Source organism: Notamacropus eugenii, chromosome 6, assembly GCF_028372415.1.
Source record: "Notamacropus eugenii isolate mMacEug1 chromosome 6, mMacEug1.pri_v2, whole genome shotgun sequence".
NCBI classification, from domain to species: Eukaryota; Metazoa; Chordata; class Mammalia; order Diprotodontia; family Macropodidae; genus Notamacropus; species Notamacropus eugenii.
Genome location: NC_092877.1, coordinates 51,300,064 through 51,318,874, shown reverse-complemented (window position 1 = coordinate 51,318,874; position 18,811 = coordinate 51,300,064). Strand labels below are relative to the sequence as shown.

Below are 18,811 nucleotides of genomic sequence, written 5' to 3'. Positions count from 1 at the left end.
GCATGACAAATTGGAAAGAGTGTTGGATTTGAAGTCAGGGGACCTGAGCTCAAATCCCAGCTCTGCTTCTTACTGCCTGTGTGGCTTTGAACAAGCAACTACCCTTCTCTGGACCCATTTCCTCATCTGTCAAATGAAAAAAATTAGATTCTGTGGACGTGATGCCCGTAGAGAGATTTTCTGGCTCTAATGTGTATTTTAACATGATAAAAATGGCATTGATGATCATCTGAAGGAGACTTCAGATTGGATTATGGTCATGTTTTGATGAATTTATTGCTCTGAGAGTAAACAGCAAGAGTTTGTGCAGAGAAATTAAGTTCCTTGGCCCTCTTTGGCACCTCAATAAAATGAGATGCAGCAGGTTTCCCCAAGAAGGGCCTGATCTTTAGCATTCTAGAATTCCACTCAGCCTCAAGAAAAGTGTCTTATGAGCTCTTTTCTTCTCCCTCTATTCTGTATCATCTCATATGCAGTCTGCTGTCCTGTCATTTCTGCCTTCACGACATCCTTCATATACACCTCTTTCTGTCTTCTGATACTGCCAGCTCCCTGGCGCAAGCCCTCCTCACCCCAAATGGACTGTTGCCATAGCCTGCTGCCTGTAATCTGCCTACTTTATCTTTCCCTGCTCCAGTCTATCCTCTACTGAACTGTCAAACTAAGCTTCCTAAAACCAGGTCTGCTATGTCACACCCTCCTACTCAGTAAACTCCTGTGACTCCCTGTTACCTCTAGGATCAATGATCAGTTGCTCTGTTTGGCTTTGAAAGGACTTTCCTACCTTTCCAGTCTTCCTACACCTCATCATCCCTTACTTTCCTCATATACTCTGCTCCTAGGACACAGGCCTCCTTGCTGTTCCCCACATAAGATAGTTGATCTCCGGACTTCAGATATTGCTGCTGGCTGTCCCCCATGCCTGGGATGCCCTTCTCCCTCATCACTGTCTCCTGGCTTCTGTGGCCACCTTCAAGCCTCTGTTAAAGTCCCACCCTCTACAAGAAGCTTTTCCCAGTATTCCTTAATCTCAATGCCCACCCTGAGGTAATCTCCAACATATCCTGTCTATACGTTGTGTGAGTGTAATTGTTGGGGGGTTGTCTTCCCCTTTAGATTAGGGGCTCCTTAACAGTTGAGACTATTTTTTGCTCTTTTGTGTATCTCCTTAGCACAGCACTTGGCACATAGTAGGCACTTAATGTTTGTCAATCTGATAAATTTGGGTTGGCTAAGAATTTTGCTTATAGTCTGGTTATGGAAGCACCTGATTTCAAAATAATAATATATAATAATATAATACTAATATGGTTTATCAGGAAAGTCAGCAACTATGGAGTTGCAGGACTTGGACTCAGAAGCCAACTCTGCCAGTGTTTCACTCAACTGTGAGACCTTTAACAAATTCTGCAACCTTCCTGAGTTTTAGTGTCCTCCAACATAAAATGGGAGAGAGAGAGCAGAGAGAGGCTGGACTAAATGTTCTCTAAATCCTATCAATCCTATACTGGAATCAGCACCTCAGAGGATATCTGGTCCAACCCATACCTAAAAAAGTATCCTGAACAGCAATTCTCAGAGTCCGTAAGACTCTTTCAATGGCATATCAAGGTCACAACTATCTCCATAAATTATTTGCCTATTAAAATGCTCTGCCCTTTCCCAACTATGAAATATCCGTACTAGTTCTGATTTTCTTCATGTACTTCACCCATATTAACACATCACAACAGACTGAATGCAGAAGCAGATAGGAAAATACAGCTATCTTCTGTTAAGCCAGATATTAAAGAGATTTGCAAAAAATAAGTAAAATATTGGCTAAAACAATTGAAGAGAAAAGCACAAATGTTGGAGGGGATGTGGAAAAATTGGGACACTAAATCACTGTTGGTAGAACTGTGAACATTTTGGAAAGCAATCTCAAATTATGCACAGAGTTATTAAACTGCCTATACTCTTTGACCTAGTGATACCGCTACTAGAACTGTTTCCAAAGATAATTAGGGAAAAAGGAAAAGAATCGATGTGTTCTAAAATATTTGTAGCAGCTCTCTTTGTGGAGGTAAAAAACTGGAAATTGTAGGGATGCCCATCAACTGGGGAATGACTGAACAAGTTGTGACATATGGTCATGTTATAAGAAAAGATGAGCTTGATGATCTTAGAAAAACATGGATAGACTTGCATGAAATAATGAAGAGCAAAATGAACAAAACTAAGAGAGAATGTAGTATACGGTAACAGCAATATTGTTTTAAGAAAAACTGAACAACTAAGTCATTTTGACTATTATAAATACTATATACATATATAAATATGATATAAATTAACTACAAAGAGCCTATGAAGGAATACTCTATCTACATCCAGAGAAAGAATTGATAAATAGAAGTATGTATAGAATGATTTTAATATATATATATTTCTGTGTGTGTATATACATATACATATCATATATATATACATACATACACACACATCTGTGTCTAATGGTAGCCATCTCTAGGGTGCTGGGAAGAAAAAAAGGGAAAAAGTTCTATGATTACTTCATTATATATATACGTATGTATGTATGTAAAAGGAATAGCGAGTTGTGTGTAACAGCTTTTCAGTTTCATGTGCAATCATCTTTTTTCTATTTTACTATATTATAGAAATGCTTGTTTGATTTCTTAAGTTCAGAATAAAATATTTCTTTAAAAAAATAAGTAAAATAATACATTGGTATAATTCTCACTCATTTTCTTGTTTTGAAAAATATGGTTATTTTTCATTAGTAATGTTACTTATGTTGATATGTAATGAGTTTTATTGTTATTTTAATGAATTTAATAAATAACTTAAAATTTTATCCATTTTAATTTCTAATACAATAAATAACAATAGATACAACCCACCTAAACAATAGGTCTCTGGAGTCCTCAATAATTTTTGAGAGTGTAAAGAGATCTTAAAACCCAAAAGTGGCTATCCTATCTCAACTTCAGGCTCTCCTGTGATGGGGAACTTATTCCTCTTCTGGACAGCTCTGATTGTTAGCAAGTATTTCCTTACTTAGCAGTAAGTCTGTCTCTTTGCAGCTTCCACTCACCACTCCTAAGTCTGCCCTCTGTGGCCAAACAAAACAAGTCTAACCCCACTTCCCTATATCTGCCCTTCACATACTTGATAACAGCGATCATGTTCCCCATAAGACTTGTTTTCTCCAGACTAAACATCTGCTCTTCCTCCCCGTGATCCTCCTACGTCAGAGTTTACCATCCACCACCTCCTCATCCCCAGACCTCGTGCTTAGGGCAGCCAACCGAGAAACATTGCCAAGACAAGAGGTTAGGGGCAGTGGGAGGGAGGAACCTTGTCAACTCACAGGCCTAACACCCTGAAAATTCTGTACTGGTGCTCCCAAAGAGCCTCTAAAATAAAGCAATCTTTGCATATTGTTTCAGTGATGCATTTAAAAACCATCACTGTCAATTCCCACCGATTTCCTCCCTGCTGTGGAACCTTCCCCTGTAACAAAAGAAAGAAGTGGGCAGCCAAGCAAACCAGTAGTATGGGAGAGCAAGTTAGCATCAGCTTGAGAATGAGATCTGCATTCACATCTTCTGTCAAATGCTTATCGGCTGTGTAACCCACGGCAGGTCACTTCACCTCTCCCTCCTCAGCACAATAAGGGGGCTTGACTCGATGCCTTTGGGGGCCAATTCTCTGGCCATGTCTGTTCATGTCGGCCTCATTCCTCAGTGGCTCTGGAGGTAGAGAACTTGAGTGAGGTTGTACAAGTCTTTTAGTCTTCACCTGTAAAATGAGAGGGTTTGGGTCATGTGACCTCTGAGCTTCCTTCCTTCCTTCCTGATCCTATTATCGTCTGCTGACATGGAAGGAGGCAGGCATACTTCACCATCCTTTCTCTGAAGCCACTTCAATGTTCAGAGTGCTGGTCTTAAAAAAAAAAAAAAAGATACATATTGATATCTTCTGTTTTTATGTCATTCTTTTTCCTGTTTATGTTCCTCCCTTTCCCCTAGCCCACTAACTATCCCTTCTAACAAAAAATAAAAAAGACGGCATATGCAATGAAGCAAATCCTAGTCTCCTACTTCTGCAAAAGAAGGGAGTAAGGTGCATTTTTTCATCTCTTCTCTTGGATTCAACTTGGTTATTACAATTAGAGTGGTCGGTTTCTTTTTTTTCTTTCTGTATACACTGTTACAGACATTGTGCCCAGTTCATATACTGATTTGTCTTACTTCACTGTGCATTAGTTCATATAAGTCTTCCCCAAATCTCTCTGAGTTCTTAGTATTTGTTATTTCTTGTGGCACAATAATATTCTATTACATCCACATGACACAGTTTGTTCAGCCATTTCCCAATTGTTATTGTACGCACATTCTTTCCATTGCAACTACAAAAAAATACTGCTATAAATCTTGTCGCATATTTTTGATCTTTTGCTCTGTCTTTGACCTCCTTGGAGTATATGCGTAGTAGTGTTATCTCTTGGTCAAAGGATATGAACAGTTTCGCTGCTTTTTTGTAGTTTGGTGTTAGACCAATTCACAACTCAGGCCAACATTTACCACATTTGACTTTTATCATTTCTGCTCATCAAAAGGGTATAAGGTAAAAACTCACAGTTGTTTTAATTTGTGTATCTTTTATTAGTAGTGATTTGGAGCATTTTTTCATAAGGATCTAGAGAGTGTATAGGGTTGTTTTTTTTTTTTTTGATTACCTGTTCATATTCTTTGGACCACATATATTGGGGACAGCTGTTGGTCATGTGTTTGCATTGATTACCTGTATATTTTGGATATGAAACCTTTATCAGACGTATTCACTGCATAATTTTTCTAATTAATTGTTTCTCCTCAAACTCTAGCAACATCAGTTTTGTTCATACAAAAGCTTTTCAATTTTATGTCATCAAAATTTTCCATTTTTCCTTCTGTAATCACCTAGTTCTTTTGCTTAGTAAAGAATTTTTCCACCTTTCCATAGTTGTGAAAGTCAGCTCCTTTCATTCTCTTCTAATTTTTTTGGAGATCATATGTAGATTCTTTTACTTGGTCCTATATTTTTTGTATTCAGAAGTTCTGAGCAGTTTTTTGGATTATTTCCTACATTGTGGCTTCAGGATTTTTTTATTTGTCTTATTCTGGGAATCCTACAATCTTTAAATTGTTTCTATATATTCTGTCTTCAAGATCAATGAATTTTGCCTAAATAGAGATCATGTGTTCTTTTAATTTTATTGTTTTTTGATTATTCTTCACTTTAGTATATTTGTATTCCAAATGTGTTTTTCTCTCTTTCTCTCCTTTGGAGAAATTTGTTATTTCTCTGCTAAAATGTTTTTCTGTTGTGAATTTGTTTCCTTATAACGTCTCTCAAGATATTTATTTTCTCTTTTAAATCTCTGGAATATCCTGCTGTAGTTCTATGCTCTCTTGAAAATTCACAGGGTTTTGTGTTTCATCAAATGTTGGTTCAAGTTCCTTTGTCTTGAAATACTTATTTAGAGGGGTTTGTGATCTTTCAAATGTTTTAGTACTCATTCTCCATTTCAGTTTTTGTATCTTCTCTGTTAATTCTAGATTTTTAATTGATTTTTTTCCTCTTGCAATCCTTGGTTTTAACTTTTTCCCACCTTATATTCTTCTGTCACTCACTTTCGGATTCCTCTCTTATAAAGAACTGATTTTCTGCAGCTAGACCACAATATAGTCTCAACTCCTTGCACCAAGTAGCTTCTGGGGGTCCAGAACTGGATCCCATCCCGTTTCCTTCAGACCAGGTATAGGTCCCTGCCCCTCTTCTCTCATTCTTTGATTCTCTGGTTGAGTAGAATTAGCAATCACCACTTTTTTCAGGGTTGGGGAAGGAGAGAGTGGCTGTTACAGCCTTTTTCTTCTGTCTTGAGGTTCCCTAAGTTAGGGGCTGCCCCAGACAGAGGGCAACATAGTTCTTCACTCCTTGTCCTAATATTTCCCTCTTCCTAATGTGACTGTGCTGAGTCTTAGAACAGGAGGATGGTGTAAGGGCAAGGAGGAGGCTCCCCATCAAAGTCTCTACAGTATCAGGGAATTTCCCAAGCACAAGCTCATGAGTCTGTGTATGTGCTTTGCAGATCATGGAGAGTGGTAAGGAAAGATACTGAATGAGCTCCCCCTCCACATCTGTGCTTCTTAGATTCCCTCACTTCCTTAAGGCTCTGTCACCTGACACCAGTGCCGCTGGTGACATTCTTCTAAGATTACCCTTCATTAAGACCGTATGTACCTTGTATATACCTAGTTGTTCCATTGGAATGTGAGCCCCTTGCAGACAGGGACCGTGCTTTTACCTTTCTTTGTATTGCCAGCACTTAGCACAGTGCTTGACTTGGCAGAAAGTAATCATTAAAGACTTGCTTTATTTTTCAACATGAAAAAGATTTCCCAGACCCCATTTATTTATAGTTGTACCATTAGTACCATTATTATTGATTGAGGAAGTGCATTATAAAAAAGTCATTATGACTTCATTAATACTTTTTAAGAAATCTATATTTTATTCATTACAATAGTATCTGCATACATTTTAAAATATTGCTATATATACGTATGTATGTATAAGACATACTATTTATTCAATCTATAAGGTTTTTTAGTTCTCTTATAATGTTAGTGGTCCCCCTGGAGCACATTTCCTTGCTTAATAAATATTAATTGAATTAAACTCCAACACTAACAAGTCATATTCTATGGTCCCTTCTATCCCTAAAATTGTCTGACTTCTATTAAAAATAGGAGTTTGAGTGAAAGAGATTTAGGGTCTGGGGTCGTGTTAAAGTGTGAGGTCCATTCAGGGGATGGCAGGCCTGGGAACATCCCACAAGTGTGCAGCAAGAGGGCACAGAGTTCTCTAAAGGGCAGCATTCCAGGGATGAGGAGATGAAGGAAAGTGGATGACAAAAACAGAAACTTCCCAGTAGTTCTTCAGGATGAGCTTTTAAGACCCTTGTGCGAAACAGAAGAGTTCTCTCGCTACTTGCCAGTCACTATTTTGCAATTGATTTTTGAGTGTTAATGTTATTTAATCAATTGTTTTCTTTAAAAACTCTGATTTTCAAAGATTTGCAGCATTAACACAAATGACATTATTATGCAAGTGACATTATTGGCTCTAAAATGCTTGGAAATGCTTCACCAGTAAAGTGAAAAGAGCTCCAGAATTCAGTACCTTCCTGTTGCTTCTAGAATCAAATAGAATCTTCTCTGTCCAGCTTGTAAAGGCCTCCACAAACTGGCCTTGATCTCTTTTTCCAGCTTCCTTGTATGTCACTCCCCATCATGCATTTTGTGATCTAGCCAAACTGGTGTTCTTATTCTTCCAAAAAGATGAGACACTCTGTCTCCCATCCCATGTTTTTCACTGGTCATCTCATGTCTGGAATGAACTCTCCATTTCTGCCTCAGGTCTCTCTCTTCCTTCAAGACACAGCTCAAGCATCACCTTCTATGTGAAGCACTGGTAGTTCTCTCCTTTACAAACTACTTTGTGCTGATTTGTATTTATTCTCTTCATATTTATTCTGAATATGCTTATGTATTACTCATTTCTCCCCCATGTGAATGTGAACTCCCTTTGAGTAAGCATTGTCTCTTTCTGAAGAGTCACCAATGATCTCCTTACTGCCAAATTTAATGGCCCATTCTCAATTGTCATCTCTCTCTACAAGCTTGGACACTGTTGGCCAGTCTCTTCTCCTTAATATTGTACTCATTTCTCTTTTGATTTTTATGACCTTGTTTTCTCCTCCTCCAACCCACCTTGACGGATCTTTCTCATTCTCCTTTGCTGGATTTTCATCTGTCTCACATCCACTAACTGAGTGTCCTCCAAGGTTGTTCCACCATCTCTGGCACTTAATAACCTTCACAGCCAGACCCCTCCCTATGTCTCCATCACTTTTATACTTTTCTCCCTTCCACGCTTCCTAAGGTCCAGCAGCACTGGACTTTTGCCCTTGCTCAGGACTCTCCACCTCCCAACTCCCTTGCTTTTTTACTGGCTATCTCCACATTTCTGGGGTTCATTCATCATCTCTACCTCCTGGCTTCTTTGGCTTTCTTCAAGTCTTAGCTAAAATCCTACCTTTTGTAAGAAACGTTTCTTGATCCCTTTCAATACTAATGCCTTCCTCCTGAGATTACCTCTAATTTTACACATATACATGCATATGCACATGTAATTTACATATATACATACATATACGTGTATACATGTGTAAACACATGCAGACATACATGCAAATGCACATATTCATTTATGTATCTGCATATATACATATTTTGATTGTACATAGCTGTTTGCATTTTGTCTCTCATCTTAGAACGTGACTTCCCTGAAAGCAGAAATTGTTTTTGCCTTTCTTTTTATCCCCAGTGATGAGTCACATAGTAGGTAATTAATAGATACTTGATTGTCTCAGACACAGAAGATGCAACTTACTAACTTTAAACCATGTGAATTCAGATGAGTTCTTTAACCATTCCGAGCTTTAGTGTCTTTATATGTGACGTGGAGAGAGTAATATTTGTATCACCTACTTCACAGGACTATTATGAGGAAAGCATTTCAGGTGAAAGGATTGCTAGACCTGAAATCAAAAGAGCTTGGTCAAATGCTGACACGATATTTACTGAGACATAGGTCAAGTAACTGCAGTTACTCATCTGTAAAATGAGATGATAGTACATGCCAGCATCTGCCTCACCGGATTTTTGTGCAGAAAGCTCTAAGTCTAAAGCTTAAAGCTCTGTGGAAATATGAGCTGTTATTGTTGTGAGGATCAGATGAGATCATGAGATCACGGTGTAGTGGGTCGGCCTCAGAGTCAGAGAGACCTTGGTTTCATTTCCCCTCAGACACATAGTAGCTGTATGAACTTGGGCGGGTCATTTAATTTCTCAGTGCTCCAGAGTGTGGGCAACTCAGACTTGAAGATTCAGAGAAGGTGCTGACCCACATCCTCAGGAGTCTCCTCATCTAAGTTTCCTTTGCCAGTAAAATCTCAGATCTGGTCCTTATCCCTGACCATTTTAAATCACTATATGAAATGTTGTTATCATCATGCAAGTAAAATTCCTCCACAAGGAAAGACTAACACATCTAAATCTGTGTCCAGCAAATGATTCCAAGAAACACATTCCCTACTGCAAACACTTTCTTCCCTCCCCATCTTTGTCATGATAATTCACTGGATCAGAGAATGTCAGTTACCTTACAGTATAGAGATGCTTGTCAGATGTGTTCTGCTCTCTTTTTATTTGTTGTACTCATCATTTTCTCTTTAAGTCTTCTTGGGGTGACATGGCTTTACTGGGTCCCTTGCCAATGTTTTTGTGGACTTGTTTTCCTCCCACAAACTCTTCACAATTTTATGAAGCAGTATTGCTTATAATTTTCTCTCATCCTTCACAAGATTTTGCAAGAAAATTTATATTCAAAACCAGGGTTACCCTTGTCTGCCACATTTCTCCACTTGGCAAAGACATAGTGTTTCCTGCCTGGGGTCTTCTCATTGTGGTGACCCCTGCTTCTATTCATTTTCTGTAGGAAATCATGATAATCCATGTTATCAATTTCCTATTTTCCAATGTATATAGTTTAAAAAAAAAAAGAAGTGAGGTCTGTGCTGCTGTAATTATATACCCTATCTTCTGAGCCTTATCATTTCCTTTCATTTTGATTTTAATCTGCTCTAGCAAGTTGATGATATGACTGCACACAGCTAATTATGAAATAGCTCCCACATTTGTGACCAGTGGTTGCCTGTCAAGATATGGTCCATTTCACTGTGCTGTTGTTTGGTGCGAGCCCAGCACCTTCCAACTCTCTTCTTAAAAGAAGTATTCATGATATATAGACACATAGCTTCTAAGTAGTAACTCTTGGCCTCTTTTAATTTCTTAATCCTGAACCAGATTTTCTAAGATATTTTTTCATCATCTTCCCTTAGGCCCACCTTCTCATGGAAGTCACTGAGAATTAAAATATACATTGACTTGGTTTGAAAGATCTTATCAAGTTCTTTCATAGAATTTCTCTACCACCTCATCCTCTGCAACAGATATTGGCGGATAAACTGCAATTATCTCTATGGTGATCTTTTTGCTTATATTCATATGACTACAAATCAAGATGACCAGAGGTCCCATGAAATTATGTTTCTTGTCTTTGATGACACTGATACCAACACTGTCCAAATTCCTTTATTTGACTCTTCAAGAAAAACCACAGTTTTCAGATGAATAAATTAAAGCTCTCTATAATCATATGAAAAAATACTCTAAGTAACTATTGATTAGAGAACTGCAAATTAAAACATCTCTGAGATACCATATCACACCTATCAGATTGGTTAATATGACAGAAAAGGAAAATGATAAATGTTGGAGAGGATGTGGGAAAGTTGGAACACTAATGCATTGTTAGTGGAATTGTGAACTGATCCAACCATTCAGGAAAGCAATTTGAAACTATGCACAAGGGGCTATAAAACTGTGCATGCCCTTTATCCAGTAATACCACTACAAGGTCTATATCCCAAAGAGATTATAAAAAAGAGAAAAGAACCCACGTGTACGAATTATAGTAGCTCTTTTTGTGGTGGCAAAAAATTGGAAATTATGGGGTTGCCCATCAGTTTGGGAATGGCTGGAAAGTTGTGGTACATGACTGTAATGGAACACTATTGTTCTATAAGAAATGACGAGCAGGTGGATTTCAGAAAAACCTGAAAAGACTTACAATAACTGATGCTGAGTGAAGTGAGCAGAACCAGAACACTGCACATAGCAACAGCAACATTGTGCAATGATCAGCTATGATGGACTTAGCTCTTCTCAACCATGCAATAAAAAGATAGTTCCAAAAGGTTCTTGATGAAAAATCCTATCCATATCCAGAGAAAAAATTATAGAAATTGAATGCAAATCAAAGCGTACTATTTTAATTTGTTTTTTGTTTTTTTCTTTCTCATGGTTTTTCCCTTTTGTTCAGATTCTTCTTTCACAACATAACTAATGTGGAAATTTGTTTAACATGATTGTACATATATAACCTTTATCAGATTGCTTGCTGTCTTGGGGGAAGGGGAATGTGGGAGGAAGAAAAATGTGGAACTCAAAATCTTACAAAAATGAATGTTGAAAACTATCTTTACATGTAATTGGGAAAAAGTAAAATACTATTAAGTGCAAAACAACAGAAACACCCAAGAGCCATCCTTACATATATCTGCAATCTCCTTAATGTTTTCTGGTTCATTTATAGCAATAAATCAGTGTTGATATGGTTCAGTTCCTCTGGCACTAAGCCTACTCATTGGTCAAAGAGAAAGAACCAGCAGTTTAAATAATACTTATTAAAATACTGTAGTGTGGTTCTTAACCCTTTCTGGCCCCTTTTCTGCTCCTTTGCCAAAGCAAAAAGTGACCACACAGAAGGATGAGAGGTGGTAAAAAGAGAACTGGATTTGGGGTTATAGAGCCTGCGTTTGAATTCTAGTCAGGCTATTTTCTCCCTATGTGAAACCTTGTAGAAAACACTTTGCCTCTTGTCAGTTTTAATTTCAATTCTGTATTGTACCTTCCAGTTCTAAATCTATCTCTCCCTGTTACATGGGTTGCCATAGCCAAAGAATTCACCCCCTAGTGTCCATCCTGCTGGTGATAGTGTTCTGTGTAGCACACCAAGCTGATCCTCAGACAGGTGATTCAAACTTTTACTGGCAGAAGCCTTTCCATGTCGGGAGAAACAACCAGGGCTATCACTCTTTTGACATGGCCTTCAAGAATCCAGCATCACCTTCATACCACTCTAAGTTATCAGATTGGAAGTGTGTGTGTGTGTGTGTGTGTGTGTGTGTTTGTGTGTGTGAAGTCAAACAAAAGCCCACCTACATTCCCTAAATACCTACCAAAATACCTACCATGGCAATCAAAATGATCCATGAATTCAGAATGGTCTGTGTGCTTGACTCCATCCAACATCCCCTGCTAGATTCAGATCCCTTCCTTTTCACTTGCTCACCTACATGTAGATTCTCCATCTATTTCCCATCTATATCCTCCAGGCTGAGAAGGTGATTGCACAGAATCACAGAATCTGGGAGTTGGAAGGAACCCCCAGAGACCATCTAGTCCAAAAGGTACCTGAAGAAGAATTCCCTCCAGGACATAATAAAAAGTGTCTCTCAGCCTTTACTTAAGGACCTCTAGGGAGGGGAAACCCCCACCTGAGGAGAGGAAATTCTTTCTTACATCAAACTTACATTTGTTTCTGCAACTTTCACTCATCCCTCCTGGTTTTGCTTTCTGAAGCCAAGCAAAACAAATCTAATCCCTCTTCCAGGTGACAGTCCTTTAAATACTTACAGACGTTTATATCATGTCTCTCCTTAAGTCTCCTCTTCCTCATGTTAAACATCCCTAGCTTCATCAGCTGAGCCTCTCATGACACAACCTCTAGGCCCCTAGTACCAGAAGGGCCTTGTTGCATAGTGCTATAACACCAACAATAACCGTAGGAAGCTCACATTTCTGTAGAATTTACAGTTTACCAGGTACTTCCCTCAAAATAGCCTTGTGAGAGGAGGAATACTCACTTTATTGTGTGCCTACTTTCTAGACTGGAAAACTGAGGTTCAGAAGGGTGAAGTGATTGGATCATATTTAAAGAACCAAGGCTCAAACCCAAGACTCAAGCTCTTCTCATTCATTCATTCAACAGATATTTATTAAGCACCTACTATGTGCAGGGCCGTATGTTCAAATGGAGAGATAAAATGTTTGATAAGCCTCAGTGCCTTCTGTTGCAGAGCTTGCAGTATAAAAAGGGGACAGGGCATTCACACCAATATCTATGATAAATACAGTGATACATGATAAGCGCATTAGAGTTGCAAAACAAAGAGCCTGGTGAGGTCTAAAGTTCAGTCATTCTTTCCATATGTCCACTACAATGAGAAAACTGGAAAGTCTCACAGAGTAACTTATAATAGGATCTTACCTTTACCTCAGTTTTTCACTGTAAGCCAGGATGAAAATAGGATTCTATGGACATAGATGTATTTTATAGGCAATTTTTCAAGAGTTAAATTTAGTTTGATACGCATTTATTAAGTACTAATTGTGCAGCAGGTACTGTGACAAGTAAAGGTGAAGTTGTCCCTGCCCTCAAGAAATGCATATTTTCATAGAGGGTTAAAAGAGCATACATGGAGTAGTAAACCCAAAATAATTTCAGGAGATTGAGACCTGGGGGATTGAGAAGAAGCCTCCTGTAGAAAGTGGTACCTCAGCTGAGCCTTGAAGGAATCAAGGTGGGGATCATAGACCAGAGCCAGACAGGGGAAGGCTCTAATGCCAGATGGAGGAGATTCAAATCTGAAGACTTTTGAGGAGGGAAGTGATAATGGAATGCAGGTATCCTGCAAAGTACTTCTAGACTAGTAATGGAAGACAAAGCATGATGTCTCGCCATGGTACAAAATATGCAGGCACCCTGGGAGTCATTGGAGTTCTAAATGGCTACACAACTTCACGTGTTTGTTTTCTGTCTTGATCATAGCACTTGTCAAAGAGACCATGGAGTCACTGCGCAACATCCAGGCCATGCAACTGCACCTAAAGGTAAGAAACTCAACCTGACCCAAGGCAGACTTAATGAAACAACTGTTAGGGGAATGTGCACAGGAACCCTCTGGGGCTAACCTCATTGGAGACTAATCCCCTTGGGGCCTACTGCCATGCAGTAGCATTTTGGGAGTGGAGGAAACCAGAAGGGGCCATTACAAGTGTCACAGCCTGTCACAACGACAGAGAGCCCAAGTATATGAGAATTTTCTCATTCTTTTTGACTCATCCCCCCCAAAAAACATGAAAAAAGAATGTATGTGCTTCCCCTAATTGTGTTCTGAAAGAGGACTGTGACATCGGGGAGATGATGCTATAACTTGCATCTGATTTTGATTAGAGTGAGGAGGGTTGTACAAAATCACCAGCCTCACTTTCTCCTCCAGAGCCATCTGGATCTAGTGGCCAGATATCCCTTTTAAGCTAAGGTCTTTTCAGGTTCTCACTTTGAGTGAGGTAACACCCATTCTTGCAAGCACACAGTTCATAGTATTCCCAAAGATATTTTTATTAAAACAAAGGTTTTAATGAATGACCCGTTGTCCCAAAGATTCCCTAATACAAATCCCTGTGGCTGCTCATAGGCCAAATATGAGAATTCCATTGGCAGAGGCCTACAACAAGCTCTCTCTGCCAGTCACAGGTGGGAGTGGGGCCAGTTTTCTTCACTCTCCATCATCCTGCCATGTCTCACGTCTTAACCTCCATATCCTATAGTTTCCCAAGCAAAGCAAGCTTGAGTTGCTAGAGTTGTTCCATTGTTAGGCGCTATCTCCCTCTTGTGAGATAAAGATAAAACTTCTAGAGTTGTCCTCAAGTCCCCAAGTGCCATCACTTCCCATCAATTTTCTATTTTTCTTTTTCCAACCAGCCCCACACACCTTCCAGCCTGTTTTCAAACAGGAACCAGTTTTTGTCCCAAGTCATTCAAATGAGAGGAGGGGAGAAGGAAAAAAATTCCAACCCTCTGGAGAGGTAATTCTCCATTGTCAGTGGGGACCAGAAGGAATCCAAGTAAAGGAGGTTCCCAGAGACTTTAAAAATCAACCTCATTGACTGGCCACACGAACATTAGTGCTGCCAGGGGAGCTATTTAAGTTGACCAGTTTACAGTTCATTGGTTTTCTCTGCTTTTCCCTGCCCACCTCCCACAGGGCAATTTACAAGTACAAAACATTTCATTTCCATTGTCTCCTTTGGTCCTTATAACCCTAAAACAGAGATAGAACAAGCATTATTATTCCCATTTTGCAGGTAAAGAAGCTAAGGCTCAGAGAGGTAAGGTGACTTGCCCCTAGTTACATGTGAAGATCACTGCGCTTCTTATTTTTCATGTGACCACAAACAAGGTATTTAACTAGTCTGGACCTCAGTTTCTTCATCTGTAAAATTAGGGGGAGTCATCTAAGCTCTAAACCCTTTGAAACGATTGAGCCTTATTAGAGAGCAATGAAATCACAGGTCAAGGATATACTCCTCTACCCCCCAACTGTCATCACCACCAAATGTGTGTGTGTGTGTGTGTGTGTGTGTGGTGTGTGTGTGGTGTGTGTGTGTGTGTAGCTTAGCTCTGTGCTCACCTTCTGCTGAAATTAAAGGCTCAGCTTGGAAGCAAGAGACTATCTCATTTGAACATAGTGCTGAAAGGTGGTAAGATTGCTTCACCAAGAGGCCAGTAAGACTCCTTCAGGTCTCCTCTAGTTGGTGAAATACATGAAAGTAGAACCAGGGAAACCACCCGCTGCCAAAACAGAATTATGTTTCTTGGAGAGCTATCTAAGGGCCTAAGGAAATTGCGCTACAATGAACACAACCCTCCATTTCAAGGCAGAAGATCCAAGTTTAAATGTGAACCTGATGGTTTGTGACTCAGGTGTGATCCTGGACAGGTCACTTCCCCTCTGTGGGCTTGAGTTTCTTCATCTGTCAAGAAGAGTAGACTGTGTCTGAAGTCCCTTCCAGCTTTAAATCCTCCACTGGCTATTCCTGGTAGAGGAGAGTCCCCCATAGGGCTGCCTGGGTTTGAGAACTGCCTCTGCCATTAACTATTTGAATAAATAAGCCCCTTTCCAGACAATGTGAAGATAGTAGTGATAACACCCTGCCTTACTGTGTGCATGAATGTTTCATTCCAAAAAGCTATTTAAGGTAGAGCTGTGCCTGGGAGGAACCTAGTAGAAGCCTTCCCAAGTACCTCAGTGTTAAGTTCCTTTGGCAGTTCGGTACTCCTTGTTCCTAAGGCCTTGTCAAGGACCATAAGGACCAAGAATTCTGTCAGGCTATAACCTTGGAGATCATCTTGTCCAGCTCCCTCGTTTTACAGATGAGGAGCTTGGGTAGGAGTGACTAGTCCAAGGCCACATAGGCGGCCGGTAGTAAGTAGATCGGGGTAGTTCATCGTGGGTCGTCTGACCTCGAATGAATGCGCTCTTTTGTCTGCTCCAAGGTCCACCTCCCTCACCAGCCTAGAGGCCCCGAAAGACTGATAAACATCAATTAGAAACTTTTGTGAGGATGATGAGATGGTGCGTTAAAGCAACAGAGAAATGTCCAGTCTTGAAGAAGTTCTTGGGTCTCCAGCGCCACTCCCCAGCCTTAATGGCCTGGAGGAAGTCGCTAGGCCCCCGAGCCTCTGTTGCTCTGCTGACCTGCGGGCACTAGGGAGGTACCGTTATTATTACTTAAGGACCTTTCCAGCGCTGCGCCCCCGTCCTGGTTCCTCACCCACCTAGTGCCATCTCTCCCGCAGGTCCCCCTGAAAGTGAACCTCGCCACGGGCCGCTCGTGGGGGTGCCTGAGCCCCTTCCGGGAGGCGGCCCCCGGTGCTGCCCAGCCTGGCCGGGCCAGCCTTGGTCACTAGGGCAACAGCAGCACTTGGAGCTCTGCGGGTGCATTTCTCGCCTTCATTTCGTCTGCAGCCCCAGGCAACCACGGCGGCCCGACACTGGTTTGTGCCAGCGCATGGTCCGGCTAGCCGGGGAACCGGCAGAGAGCGGCTTTTGTTCCCGGCCAGACCGACCGCGCCGCCCTTCACCCTCCATGGCCAACCTCCTGCCTCCCCGCCGTGCCTCGTGGCCCCCCGGAGATGACCGTGGCCACCTCACATGACCTCCGTCAGCATGTTTCCTGGTCCGAAAGATGAGGACGGTGATCCCAGCACCACCTCCCTCTCCCGGCTGCTGTGAGAAAAGCGCTTTGCAAACCTTCCACTCGCTACATCCTTTCTTGTAGAATGGTTTCGGTTCCGTACGAGGAGCGTGCAGAGCTGCTTGGCCATTGTCCCCGAAGTGGACCTGAGGATCGCTCAGCAGACGTGGCGCTGGATGCTGAGGCGATAACCCTCATCTCCCGCCTCCTCTCCTCCACCCAACCTGGAGAAATCCCCAAACCTTCCCCTCCGAATTCTCTTGGCTCTGTAAAGCCATTGGAGCGTGGACAATAGTGACTGACATTTTCATAGCACTCTGGGTTTGCATAGCGTTTGCCTGCGTCATCTCACAGAATCTTAACAGCTTGGGAGGTGGGCCCTGCGGATATTCTTATCCCCATTTTGCAGATGAGGAAACTGAGGCTGAAAGAGGTTAAGCGACTTGCCGTAGACGTCCAGATCTTTCCCCACCCCATTTTCAGCACTTTCTACAACGCACCAACCATTACAGTGAGGGTGGGTAACAATTTCTCTTTGAGCATTACAGGGACAGCCATTGGAAAAATTCAGTGTGTGCAGCTGGCTGTACCCCGGGCGTCTGCCAAAAGTTTCCAGGGCAAAACTGCCCGGCTTGGGTTTCAAACCACTGCGCCACAGAGGAGGCTGGGGCAGAATGTTTGGCTTTCACTTGACTTTTGTGTTTTGCTGAGTGTTTGTTAGTAGGTTATCCTTGGCCTTGTTTTTTTGCTCCCTTTTTTCCTGTGAATCAGAGAACCTGTTTCCCCTCAACAGTGGAAGCCTCACATGGGCTTCTCCTGTCCAGATTTCCCTGCTTCCTTCCCTAGCCTGCCCTGAGGGCTGTAGCCCAGCTCCTTTGTTCAGCAGAACCGTCTTCACCCCATTCTGTTCTTTGTGACAGATAAAAAAAGAAATAAACCCTTTGGAGTGAACACTTTTGTTTCTTGAGGAGTGTTTATTTTTAGTGTGTCTTTTTAGTGTAGAATCTCCCTCAACCCATGCAATGTGTAGTGGCAACTTGGCTGTAACTTATGGCTGTAACTTCCAGCTTTCAAAATCTAAGATTCTGACTTTGTTTCTAATACACTGTGATATATTGCCAGTAAATTAATTAAGGTGTAAAGTCAAGATTCAAACTCAGATATCTAGAGCACCATATTCCTGTGTTTTAGGAGTTCCATATTGTGGGCAAAAGTTCATATAGTTTATATCCACTGGTAGTATAATTCAATTCAACAAACTTTAACAAGCACCTACTGTGTGGAGGAATGTGGATTGAGGTTTAGAAAAAGACCTGAAGCACTGGCTGTGTCACCTGGGGTAAGTCATATAATTTCTCAATGTCCTTAACAACTTTCTGATATCCTGAGATGCCAGTCTCCATTAGAGAACTGATGAAATAAAAATAATTGGATGAAAAATTTAAAAAAAAATACCTTGGGTGCATTCCTCTTTCCAGGTTCCAGTTTCATCATCTGTAAATGAGGGAGTTAAACTCCATTATCTCTAAGAGTCCTCCCAATCCTTTTTGTCTGTGACCCATTTTTTCCATTATCAGGAAATGGAATGTTCAGAACCTTGCTCATCCCCCTGGTTCCAATCTCTACTCCTCCAGAGCATCTCCCTCATCATGCACTGTGTGCACCTGCCTTCGTTCTGTTCCTGTGTGCATGACCTTTGACTCTAACCCCAGAGCCTTTGTTCCCCCAGGTCCTCTCCCTCAACTCCTTCCAGACCCCTTGCTCCTTACAAGGCCCAACTCAGGTTCCACTCCTTTCTAGTTAGTACCCATACTTCCCCAATCAATTTGTGTTTTATTTTGTCTGGGTCTTATATTTCCTTATTCACGATATCCAAACTCCTTAAAGATAGAAATTGTCTCACTTCTATATTTTTATCCCTAATGCCTAGCTTAAGGCCTAGAGCTTAATAAATGTTTGTTGATTTACTGAAC

General features: G+C 40.9%; 1 protein-coding gene across 1 annotated transcript in view; it reads left to right on the top strand.

The window, feature by feature from the left end:
- The window catches only part of POLN (DNA polymerase nu), a 260,105-nt gene extending 242,314 nt beyond the window's left edge, over positions 1 to 17,791 (top strand). The window contains exons 13-14 of the mRNA XM_072620027.1: positions 13,627 to 13,688; positions 16,441 to 17,791. Of these exons, the coding sequence (XP_072476128.1) occupies positions 13,627 to 13,688; positions 16,441 to 16,799 (421 nt within the window). The 3' untranslated portion in view covers positions 16,800 to 17,791. The remainder of the gene's footprint in view (positions 1 to 13,626; positions 13,689 to 16,440) is intronic.
- The last annotated feature ends 1,020 nt before the right edge of the window (positions 17,792 to 18,811 follow it).